We start from the raw sequence: 13077 nt of genomic DNA on the forward strand, positions 1-13077 counted from the left end.
AGGGGAACAAAACAACACAAATATTCAATGATTAACGAAAACGCGGACTAACTCACTGTGGTTATTTATTTATGCCAGTTACGCTCACTGCTATTTCCTGAGAGGACGCACACATACACAGAAACAGACACAGACAGACACACACACACACACACACACTCACACACACAAGCAACATCAGCAATCAATAATATGCAGACACTCATTATTGAACGCGTCTGCACCTTTAACTAGGCTACACAGGGCAACTGTTCTGTTTTTTTATTCATTCTAAATGTATGAAAACATTATTAGCATCATTTTTATTAGATACAGTCTCCTCCAAAAGTATTGGAACGGCAAGATCAATCCCTTTGTTTTTGTTGTATACTGAAGACATTTTTTTTTTTTTTTAAACTTTAACTGTACATCTATTATTATATTTAGTAAATGCATTGATGGTTTGTAATTTTAAAATCAAGAAAAATAAGTCTGATCATCTTGATTTTTTGAAGTAATTTAGAAATTTAAAAAAATCAGAATCTATTATATATTTTGGAATAAAATAATATTTTGGCAAAAAAAACGTAAAATTTTAAAAATAGGAAAATAGTTTTTCTTTTGAATCTATATTTATTACACATCGTAATATCATTTGTAATGAAACATATAATTAAATCTTAATAATTTTTTTAATTCTAAATCAAGCTATAGGTATTCAATGTGTTGTTAATTTAAAATTTCCAAGAATTCTTTATATCTCTATTGTAAATAAAATGCTTTCAATAAAATTGAGAAACCTAAGATTAGAATTTGTTTTTTTAATTCAGAGAATGAATTAAAGAAACAGAAATATCCAATCTATATTACCTATCCTGTTCATATATTTTGAAGGATTTTTACCACAAAAAAAAAAAAAAAAAAAAAAAAACTTGATTTGTTTTTATAATTGCATGTTGACCATAAAAAAAGGTTTTGGCTGTGCCATATAAAATGCTTTCGCCGGGTCGTATAAAACGCTCTCACTGGGCCGTTTATGGTCCACTGGTTACAAGTTTCCCCACTCCTTTGTTTTGCCACAGTAAGGGCAGGCATGATGACATGTCACAGTACGTAAACGCCACAAATAATAAGCTATAAACATTACTCCCAGTAAACTGTTATTGAAAAACTCCACTGACACTCTTAATCCCGATTATTTTTGTGCCTTAAATGCAACACGTCGTTTGATCTCAAACCAAAACGACAGCAGAACACATAAACGTCCCCTTGGACGAATTCCCACGCGTGACACACACAACCGTGGCTTGAAGAGTCATTAAAACGGACTAAAGGGTGTTGTATTTAATAAAACAAACTAAGCCCCAGAGGAGGCGGTGTAGTCCGGCGAGAGAGAGCGCCCCTTCGGCGCATGGTTACCGTGCTGGAGGATTTGTCTGGGGGTTAAAAAAAAAAGAAACGAAAAAAGAAAACACCTCCGCGGTCACATTTTTAACCATTTTTATTTTTAAAGCCACACACGGCAGCTTGTCGGCGGTCGAGTTTTAAAGCTTTACTCACCCGCAAAGAAGAAGAAAACGTCTGTCCGAGCTTCTAAATAAGGTTTCGTGTTGCGAAAAGTTGCCGTGTGTCATGAAGTGAAGTGAAGTGAGCAAAGGTAGGCGGGGGGGCGATTGGAGTACGCGGAAGTACACGAGGACTCACTCACTCACACCAAATGTAAATAATAAAAAACACACTAATTTATTTTGTAATACCACATTACGACTGAAAGGGGTTTGCACTTAAAACCAAGTTTTTTGTTTTGTTTTGTTTTTTGGTTTAGAAATGCAGTGAAAGAGTCACTTCCGCACTGTGTCACACACTAAATCGGCCCCTTTCACTGTACACTAGAAAATGTTAACTTTATCGCGATTAGATCAACTATTTTTTTTTATCACAAAGTCTCATTATGCTATGCACAACACTCGCTCTTAAATGTTTTAGTACTTGTGTAATTGTTTTAATCAATGTGTCTCGTCGCGTCAACAAAGTTCCCACAAACATTAATGGTCCCCTTTAAATGACATTTCCGCTGCTCTTTGAACCGTACAGAGTCGTTTGTTTATAACAGACACGCAGTTTGTGTCGGCTTTTGACGCGGTAACAGTTCGTAATGACGCTACAAAGAGATTGATTTCCCAGACATTTATCATACAGTGGAATCAAAGCAACGGTACTTGTCAAAAGCTCTGTTTTGAAGACTTCTGGCTCCACCTGGTGTGCCAACAAAGACACAAAGAAAATCCTTTAATATGGTGCCACTCGGATGGATGGATGGACGGAACGAAACTGATCTGTAATATTGATCTGAAATGATAAGTCAGCACAATTGTTTTTTTGTGCGCTAAAAAATCTAGTATGATAACACTGCAGTCAATGATGCAGTTTTATTTTACATTATGTGTACAATGTATAGTCGTGTTGTTTCTCATCTGTATTACATGTTATATTATTACTCATTTCTTTTGCTTAGGGGAAAAAAAATAAATACTCAGGTCTTGTTTTCAGTTTTTAATTCCATGAATACAAAAATAAAAACAAGGTCTTGTTTTTATTTTTAGAAAAAACGATTTTTCTAAAAATGCAAAATATATTTACAAAATGTATTGACAAAATTAATATATAATTTGTAAAATGTATTCATTAGTTGATTCATAAAAATACTGTTTTATTTATAACATTTATTCATAACATGAATATTTTAGTAAGTCTTCATTTTATATTAATGATTCAATGCAAAGCTATTACTTATGGTTTTTGCTTATAATTCATTATTGAATTTATTACATTTATTGATCAAATTAATATTTTTCTCAAGACGAAGGTTATCTAGATTTTTGATCACTGTTTTAATTTCAAAAATGTGAAAAATTTATGAAATTAATAATTTAAGATAATGAAGTCTTAATTTGCCCTGTGATTGGCTGGCAACCAGTTCAGGGTGTAGCCCGACTCCTGCCCGATAGATGGGATAGGCTCCAGCACGGCCGCAACCCTACTGAGGAGAAGCGGCTCAGAAAATTGATGGGTGGGTGGGTGGATGGATGGAAGTCTTAATTTTATATTTGAAAAGATATTTATTTTTAAATTTAAAATCCATAATTATATTTATTGAATTTATTGATCAAAGTAATAATTTATAAAAATTAAGATGTCCTATCTTGATTTTTGATCTAAATACAATACAATGAAAATTAATATCTGGATTTATAATAAAATACATATTTTACATTTATTATAAACTATTATGATTATCAATTCATCCGAATAATAATATTAAAAAAAAAAAAACACAAACAGCCACACTTTTTTTTTTTTTTTATAAACCCAACTGACTTCGAGCAAAAGGCAGACTGAACTTTGGACTGGTCACTGGACAATCACATGCCAGATACGGAGCCAGACAACCACTCACACTCACATCCACACTGTCGCTGAACCCAGGCGAGCATACCACTATACAGAAAAACATTACATTGAAAACTAAACATTCAAAGAATTCTGTATCATCTTGTAAAATATGAACATGTTAAATATACAGTATGCCAAAAATGTACATGAAAATATAATGGTAGTTTTTTTCTGTCAATAGAAAATAAACCAAGAAAGTGACAACAAGAGTGCAATATCCAGAATAATTAAGTTTATTGCTTTTCAAGATATTAATCTTTTTTTTCCCAATGTGACCTCTTTACATTAAAACAAAGCATGTGAGATGTGTACACACACGCACACACACACACGCACACACACACACACGCACACACACACACACACAGCAAACAGTATTTACATCCGCTTGTGTGTCACATTAGGAACTTTACAATAGAGATTTCACTGGCCTAGACGCAGTACAATGTGGCTCAGTTTTTTGTTTTTTTTCTATCCAAGGAATGAAATTTTAAAATAAACTAAAATGAAATAGGGTGGCATGGTGGCTGACTGGTGAGAGCGTCTGCCTCACAGTTCTGAGGTCCGGGGTTCAATCCCTGGCCCCACCTGTGTGGAGTTTTGCACGTTCTCCCCGTGCCTGCGTGGGTTTTCTCCGGGCACTCCGGTTTCCTCCCACATCCCCAAAACATGCATGGTAGGTTGATTGACAACTCTAAATTGCCCGTAGGTGTGAGTGCGAAAGGTTGTTTGTTTGTATGTGCCCTGCGATTGGCTGGCAACCAGTTCAGGGTGTAGGCTCCAGCACGCCCGCGACCCTAGTGAGGAGAAGCGGCTCAGAAAATGGAAGGATGGATGGAAAATGAAATAGAACATTTTGTGGCTTTACACTGGATGAATGCTAATATAATGAAATAGAACATTTTGTGGCTTTACACTGGATGAATGCTAATATAATGAAATAGAACATTTTGTGGCTTTACACTGGATGAATGCTAATATAAAAATAAGCTACTAGCATATTTTGTGCACCCCAAAGGATTTGCAGAGTGGACATTTTTGAAAAACAAAAACAAACTAAAGGGCACAATTAAATAAATCAGACACCATCCCGATAAGCTCATCATAGAAAAACATCTGCTTATGAATTATTGAAACCTTTGATACACATAAGCTTAGAACTTTACCAGCCCCCCCCCCCACCCCCCCAACATGTTGAATCAAATACGGAAATTAAATCCCCACGATACGGCTACCTCTCGTCATAGGTGGTAATAATTAAATGTACACCATATTAAAACATACACACGCAAGTATTTATACACATTTCAAATGTCTGCTCTTCCTTTCTTCCCTTTTTTTTCTACCCCAGAATGTGCAAGAATATAAATAAAAATACAGATATTTTCACACCACTAGAAATGAAAATCAATTATTGGAATAATGTGATTTTAAAAACAAACCTATAGAAATGTGGTTTAAATTAAATTGAAATAAATCAAGAAACAATTAAATACAAGACATTCTTTTCACACCACTAGTAACGTGGTTTGCATTATTATTAATTTAAAATAAACTGAGAAACAAACACAGAGAAAAATAGGTGTTTACACCACTTGGGATATGGTTTAAATTCAATGAAATTAAAATAAATTAATAAATATTAAAAAACAAGACAAAATGTTTCTGAAACCACCAAAAATGTGGTTTGAATTAATCAAGGTGAACTGAAAGGAATTCATAGACAATAAATGAATAAATAAATAATATATTGAAAACAATATTCCCCCGCCCACAACACTAGATATGCTGTTTGAATTAAAATAAATTAAGACAATAAAATCGACAATTATATATGCCTATTTTCACTCCACTATAAATGTGTTTTAAATTATAATAAGATAAACATCGAAACAAAATAAAATTATCAGAGGAAGTTGTGAGCAACAATTTTGAGCACAAGACTACGAAGGTGACTATAAGAGATGCACACTGAACACCACTGGGTGGCAGTACTGGCCTGCGTCTTTGTTAACCTTACTTTGAGCACAGGAGAGGCCATTCATGTCGATTTGATGATGCAAGTGGCCATAAACGGAGACTTCTTCCTTTTCGAACAAGGAACAGGGAAGTAAGTGGTACGCTGAAAAAAAATCAGGAGGAAAGGCTAGTGGCGAGTGTTGGTAAAGACGTGGACAAAGGGGGAGAAACGCAGAGAAAGAAGAAGAAGTATTAGCTGTGGATCATTTTGAGGGTGTCTGTCTCCCTGTGGCGCTCATGCAACATGGCAGGAAGCGGCGGAGGTGGGGTGAGGGGCATCAGCCCCTTCAGAGGAAGGGCGGACACGGGCGGCGGCAGGGGCAGAGGCAGTGCCGCCGCCTTCTTCCCCCCCAGGGCGGCGTCTTTGGCCGTGGCAAAATCGTGCTCGTTGTCCGAGCTGCAGTCACTCAGGTCGGTGATTTCCAAGTCTGAGTCTGACTCGGCGTCCCGCTTGACGCTTCCCCGCCTCTCCGTGGGGCTCTGGCGCCCAGGGCCCAGAATCGGGGGTGTGGCCCGGGCACGCTCCCCGCCCAACAGAGAGTTGCCTAGGTCGGCGCGGTTTAGTGACAGGCTCCCCGGGTACGGCAGCGCGGTCGGTCGGCCCCCCAGCGCCCCGTTGGTCCCGCCGGCCGCTCCCCTCTCGGCCTCCCCATGTGGTAGCAGGGTGGTGAAGGGGTGGGACAGCTGAGAGAGGCTGCTGGGCAAGGGGCCGGGATAGAACTGGGAGGGGTAGAGGGAGCCGGGGGGCAGCTTGGGGCAGTTGTTGAGGGAGAAGGCCCCTGGGAGGTAGGGGTTGAAACCCCACGGGTAGTCGAAGGGTGGGCTGCGGGGGTAGGCGCCCAGAAGGGATGGAGGTTTGGTGTAGCATGGGCCACCTAGTGCAGAGGACGACATGGAGGTTAATGCTATGAATGCCTACAGTAAATGCTTTTTGTCTACAAAATGGAGGACATGGGTTTTTTCTTATGAATGGTTCAAGGGTACAAAGACACACAAACTCAGAGAATGTTCACTCATTATGCTCAGTGGGATCAGCAATTCTAATGAGGAGGGGCTCATTTTCACACCACCATCTTAAACCCAACAAAACTGCCTTAAAGTTGGTTGCACATTGCTACAACTTCATTCTTGTAACGTTACAATTTTTTTTCTCATAAAATTACCACTTCATTTTAGTAAAATTCACAACTTTGCATGTTTTTTTTCCTCTCATAAATTTCAAGATTTTTCCACCTTATCCACCTTTTTTTCTCTGGTAAATCTATGGAAATCTCTTTCTTCACATAAAATTACACATTAATTCTTGCAACTTGGCAAATGTTTTATCTCATTAATCTTACAATGTTGTGATTTTTTTCTCTTAAAATTATGACTTTATTCTTGTAATATTACAACTTTTTTCTCATAAAATTACCACTTAATTCTCAAAATCGATAACTTTGCAACCTTTTTTCTTAAATCTATGTAAATATCAATTTTACTGCATTCTTGTAACATGGCAGCATTTTTGCCTCGTAAATTTGAGTAAATCTCATATTATTATTTTCTTTTCAGGAAGTTACAAATTCATGATTGTAACTTGACTACTTTTGTTTTCTTGTTAATCTACATAGCTTTTGCAATACAGTGGACCCCTGCACATTAGCATTCAGCATTAAGGAGTCTTAATTATTCGCAGATTTTCGCGATTGGCAGTCGGGCTCAGTCTGGGTCCACTGTATTACATTTATTTCTTTTAAAATTAAGACTTCATTTTTGTAATATTGCAAATATTTCACATAAAGTTACACCTTCGTTGTCAACGTAGCTTTTTTTGTAAATCAATGGAAATCTCGCAACATTACGATTTCTTTGTCTTTTAATTATGACTTAAAGTCCTAATTTTAGGGGAAAAAGTCATAACATTACGAAAAGTACGTCTTCATTTTTGAGGAAAAAAAAAATCACATTTATGAGAAAAATATTACAAGAATACTCAAACTTTTATGAGGAAAGAGTTTTATTCTGAGAATGAAGTTTCAATTTTGCAAGAAAAAAATGTCAGAATTTGTGAGCAAAAAGTATTGTAATATTGTAATAATATTGGGAATTAAAAATTACAAGGAAACAAAAACTATTTTTTCCCCCCGAGAATAAAGTCATTATTTTATGAGTCATAATATTCTGAAAATGAAGCTGGTATTTTGAAAGAAAAAAGTCAGAATTTACAAGAGTGAATTTGTAATCCCATGAGATAAACTGTAATGTAACGTTGTAAAAAGTAAGATTACAATTAAAAAAGCGCAATTATGAGAATAAAATTGGCATTTTGTCCTTACTGTTTGTATTTTCATGGATGGTGAGATTTTGACTTTATTCTTGTAATATTACAACTTTTCCTTTGATGAGAAATACTTTTTTCTTGTAGCATTACGACTTCATTCTTGTAACTTTACCACAGTTTCTCATAACTTCTATAAAGTACAGTGGTGAATAGACTTGCAAGTGACTTGACTTATTTTTGAGATATGAGCTGTCGCTCGGCTGATTTTTTTGTCTCGAGTCGGAAGCAAAAATTTTGAGTTAGGAGCGTTAGATGATGACCTCGAACTTCACGACGACGATTTTCTGTTTCATCATCAAATATACGTGTAGCATAGCTGTATGTATTATACTGTCCCCTGGTGGCCATCAGGAGGAGCGTCACAATGAATTAAAGGTCAGAGGACAAAGGTTAAAAACTTTCCTGATAACTCTAGAACCCCTTTACCAACCACATCTGCCATTTCGAAGTGAAGTGCATGCATTACATAACATATAAACAATGCAAATATGAATTTTAACTGACCCCATAACATCTTTGTCCTCTGACCTTTACAGCATGAAATCATGAAGTATAAACAGTTTAATTCTTTACTTTCTATTTAATTATGTTGTTCCTCTATGTTTTAAAAAGTGCAATAAAATACTACAGTAGTAGAACGGATTCATGGTTTTTCCATTCATTTCAACTGTGAAAGATGATCTAAGATTCGAGTGAATTAAACCACTACACTTTGAATTGCTGTAATAACAGAAAAATACTTGCGCTGGGAGGCTGTTCAATTTGTTATTTATTTTTTATTATGAACAAACAAAAGCATTTTCACCTCCCAGCGCAGCCAGACTTCCTTCCAACTGCCAAGCAACTCACTCCCGCATTCCCCCCTTCTTTTTCTTTTCCCCTCTGCCAGCCTGCTACGTTATTTACTATGCGGGCCTAATTTGACAGTGCTGAACCGTGCGCGTGCGTGCGTGTGTGTGTGTGTGTGTGTGCTTGCATGTGTGTGTGTATGTGTGGCGGGAGTAGCTGGCAGTCACATGAATATTGAATCAGTCAGACGGGCCTCTCTCGCTTGCTTATGAAAACACAGTAATGGGCGCCCACAGGCCACAAACTGAAGCCTGCACCCTCAATTAGGGCCTTCCTGCCTGGGAAGGGATTAGGATGGCAGGGACACATGGGAGGGAGAAGGGAATAAGACCTGAGGACAAACTGTGGAGGATGAAGAAGAAGAGAAGGAGAGGAGGGGGTCTCGTTAGTGCATCAGTTTACACACTACCTTCCCCTTCGCTCTCTTTATTTTGTGTGCGCATGTGTGTGTGTGTATGTGTGGAGTTCATTAAAGAGTATAGGTCAATGAAGTGACCTCACCTTCCTTCCTTCCTTCCTTCCTTCCATCCATCCGTTTGTTTTGCAATAGTATGTGTAATTCATATTCATATATATAATTAACCTCTCAGTCTTGACTGAAGCCTGCCATCCCTTTCATTTTCCTTAATAATTGAAGCACTGAGAGCTAGAATGGGTTAACTCCATTTTAAGTTGAGTCAAGAAATGAACATAGAAAATTCACATCTTTCAGATCAATACTGGTTGAAATCAATGTTTAGTTCCAATTGTGACATATAGTGGGCAGTTATTTACTGCACCTCACGCTTTTCCTGATTTATCAGTGCAACACTGGGCCAACTCCCATTTCTAAGATGGCAGTGCTGGTGAAATCACCTTCACCTGCCACAAAACATCCCAGAAAGTGAGGTTCAGGGATTGATAGAAGACTCTAAGACACTAAGTGATGCGTTTGCCCCGGTGAATGTTATTTTTCATCTTTCGACCACTAATGCACTAAACATTTTGTAATAAGACAATTCTAAAGTGTGTGTGTGTGTATATATATATATATATATATATATATATATATATATATATATATATAGTTATATATATATATATATATATAGTTATATATATATATATATATAGTTATATATATATATATATATAGTTATATATATATATATATATATATAGTTATATATATATATATAGTTATATATATATATAGTTATATATATATATATATATATATATAGTTATATATATATATATATATATATATATATATATATATATATATATATATATAGTTTTATATATATATATATATAGTTATATATATATATATATATAGTTATATATATATATATATATATATATATATAGTTATATATATATATATATATATATATAGTTATATATATATATAGTTATATATAGTTTTATATATATATATAGTTATATATATATATAGTTATATATATATATATATAGTTATATATATATATAGTTATATATAGTTATATAGTTTTATATATATATATATATATATATATATATATATAGTTATATATATATATATATATATATAGTTTTATATATAGTTATATATATATATATATATAGTTTTATATATAGTTATATATATATATATATATATATATAGTTTTATATATAGTTATATATATATATAGTTTTATATATATATATATATATATATATATATATAAATATATATATATAGTTTAGTAGGCGGCACGGTGGGCGACCGGTTAGAGCGTCAGCCTCACAGTTCTGGGGACCGGGGTTCAAATCCCGGCCCCGCCTGTGTGGAGTTTGCATGTTATCCCCATGCCTGTGTGGGTTTTTTCAGGGCACTCCGGTTTCCTCCCACATCCCAAAAACATGCATTAATTGGAGACTCTAAATTGCCCGTAGGTGTGAATGTGAGTGCGAATGGTTGTTTGTTTGCATATGCCCTGCGATTGGCTGGCAACTAGTTCAGGGTGTACCCCGCCTCCTGCCCGATGATAGCTGGGATAGGCTCCAGCACGCCCGCAACCCTAGTGAGGAGAAGCGGCTCAGAAAATGCATGGATGGATAGTTTAGTAAGTTTGTTCTGTGACCACACTTTGTCAGGATTCCCACCGGGCCCTGTGGGATTCCTACCGAGTCCCGTGGGATTCCCACCGGGATAGATGTGAATTTCACTATTAATCACAGGATTGGGCAGGAGCGAGAGTCAGCGGGAGTGGGCGGGAGCAGGAACTATGACAACAAAATCACCAGTAGTGGATGGTCCAGTCCCGGTAACTTTCAAGATAAAATGGAGCAGTATTGACCATGGGTGATTCTGTAAAATCTTTTATCAGGATTGGGAGTGAATGGGATCAATCTCTCAGGGAGTGGGAGCCAAAATCCACTCCAGTGTCAGCTTCTAAATTGTGCACCCCTGCATATAAATCACTAAGACATAAAGCCAGCAGCTTTTGTTGCAGCTATAAAACTTTAAGCCACTCTCCTACAAAATGACAAAAATGGAATTAGCCCACTCTTGTTCTCAGTGACTTCATTGCTCAGGCCTGCCCACATCCTCATTGCACGCTCGCTCGCTTCTCACTATTCGCCACGGTGGTTGTCGTATTGCCCGGTATAAGCCGTTAGTTTCCTCTGGCTATTGTTTCCCAACATGCCACACAACTTTTCTCACCTGAACTCAGGAAAGGAAATGTGTCCAGTCGGAGCTTGTCTCCTTCTGGCCCCGGCGCTGTGCTCCCTCGATCAAACAGGGAGGAGGTTCGGCCCGAGTCTGGTAAGCGAGGAAACAGGGACTGGATGGTCTACACAGCGAGAGACAAGGAAAAATACACAAAGGAATAAGAAATGTGTTTCCTCCAGCTACAAGTACTTTTTCTTCTTCTTCTTTTTTTTTTTTCATATTATAATATAGTCATATTTTTTTAAAGAAAAAAAAGGTCAAATGTAACTTTACTGGCAAAATAGGGTACTACATTTATAATTTTAGGAGAAAGAAGTCATATGAAGTCATATCCATCCATTTTCTGAGCCGCTTCTCCTCACTAGGGTCACGGGCTCGCTGGAGCCCATCCCAGCCACCATCGGGCAGGAAGCGGGGCACACCCCGAACTGGTTGCCAGCCAATCGCAGGGCACATACAAACAAACAACCATTCGACCTCACATTCACACCTATGGGCAATTTAGAGGTGTCAATTAACCTAGCATGCATGTTTTTGGGATGTGGGAGGAAACCGGAGTGCCCGGAGAAAACCCACACAGGAACGGGGAGAACATGCAAACTCCACACAGGCGGGGCCCGGGATTGAACCCCGCTCCTCAGAACTGTGAGTCAGACGCTTTAACCACCATATGAGAATTAATATGTCATAGAACGTCAGAATTTCCAGAGAAATTTTTTTTTTTCTTCGAAAAATCTTTTTTTTTTTTTTTTTTTTTAATAGAGCAACAGTCGCATATTTCCAAGAAAAAAGCTCAATTTTTTTGAGAATTTTTTTTTTTCAAGAGAAAGGCATATATTTCAGAAATGTGTTGTAATCGCTGTGCACTGTGTACGTTCAACAGTGAAACAGTCAGTGTTCTGTCACATGAACAACATCAGTCATTTCACGCAAAGTGGTGTTTGCGTCTTCCCGAGAAATAACCACACTTCGGAATAAGGAGCAAAAGTGTTTGTCCTCTTCCCACACATGCCCTGGTGGTGGCGCTGCAGAAGAGCGGGCTCCCGTCGCGTGTTGACAGCGAAGCGTCCTGCAGGAGCGTGATGCAAACGGCGAAGGAGCGGAGGCAAGGACGCGGATACAAAGGACTGTCATGTGATGGGGGCTGTGGAGGGGAGGACACGTTTGAGGCTACAAAGGATAAATGAGGAGGAAAGCGGGACGATAGCGCGGCCCGGATTGAGGACGGACGGGAGCGAGATCTGAGGGAGTGACACTCATTCAGGATGTAGGGCGTAGAATACACGAGGGAGAAGGAGACGAGGTGAAGCAAATGGAACAGATGAATCAGAGGAATCCTGGGGACAAAGGGGGGATTTTTGTCCCCCTTCTCCCCAGATCAATAACCCGTGTCACCCCAAGTTTGAAAGGCGAGACTGTACTCCCCGAGCTGCGAGATCTGCGTTTGCTTAACAAACCGCATTAACGACCCGCGCCATTGATCTGATCTGACGCGACCCCGCTTTCATTTTCGATCGATGACACGCGGATACACCACCGAAGACGGGGGGTGAGACAGAGGAGGGGATCATGTCGTCTTTGGGGGGGGGGGGCGGAGGGGGATAAGGACGACTCAAAGCCGTCTCCTCGCGACCTTAAGCATAGCACAGACGAGTGACAGATGACACTGGTACTGTACTTTTAACATGAAAGCACTTTTTGAGCTCACATGGAAACTTTTCTGTACAGAGGGAGTTTTGCTCATCGATTGACTTACAATTTCTTCAGT

The 13077-nt window shown here is 37.9% G+C and overlaps 2 protein-coding genes across 10 annotated transcripts in view; both read right to left on the minus strand.

Annotated features, from left to right (window-relative positions):
* arhgef1b (Rho guanine nucleotide exchange factor (GEF) 1b) overlaps nt 1-1692 on the minus strand; it is a 63570-nt gene extending 61878 nt beyond the window's left edge. For 8 of the 9 annotated variants that reach the window (XM_061777907.1, XM_061777906.1, XM_061777903.1 and 5 more), the window contains exon 1: nt 1540-1692. The gene's annotated coding sequence lies outside the window, so the exon portion shown is untranslated. The remainder of the gene's footprint in view (nt 1-1539) is intronic. The other variant, XM_061777901.1, reaches the window with a different exon arrangement.
* Nucleotides 1693-3411: 1719 nt separating this feature from the next.
* Nucleotides 3412-13077, minus strand: part of erfl1 (Ets2 repressor factor like 1) — a 178356-nt gene continuing 168690 nt past the window's right edge. The window contains exons 11-12 of the mRNA XM_061777658.1: nt 11301-11430; nt 3412-6326 (exon numbers count right to left, since the gene is read on the minus strand). Of these exons, the coding sequence (XP_061633642.1) occupies nt 5644-6326; nt 11301-11430 (813 nt within the window). The 3' untranslated portion in view covers nt 3412-5643. The remainder of the gene's footprint in view (nt 6327-11300; nt 11431-13077) is intronic.

Source organism: Phyllopteryx taeniolatus, chromosome 6, assembly GCF_024500385.1.
Source record: "Phyllopteryx taeniolatus isolate TA_2022b chromosome 6, UOR_Ptae_1.2, whole genome shotgun sequence".
NCBI lineage: Eukaryota > Metazoa > Chordata > Actinopteri > Syngnathiformes > Syngnathidae > Phyllopteryx > Phyllopteryx taeniolatus.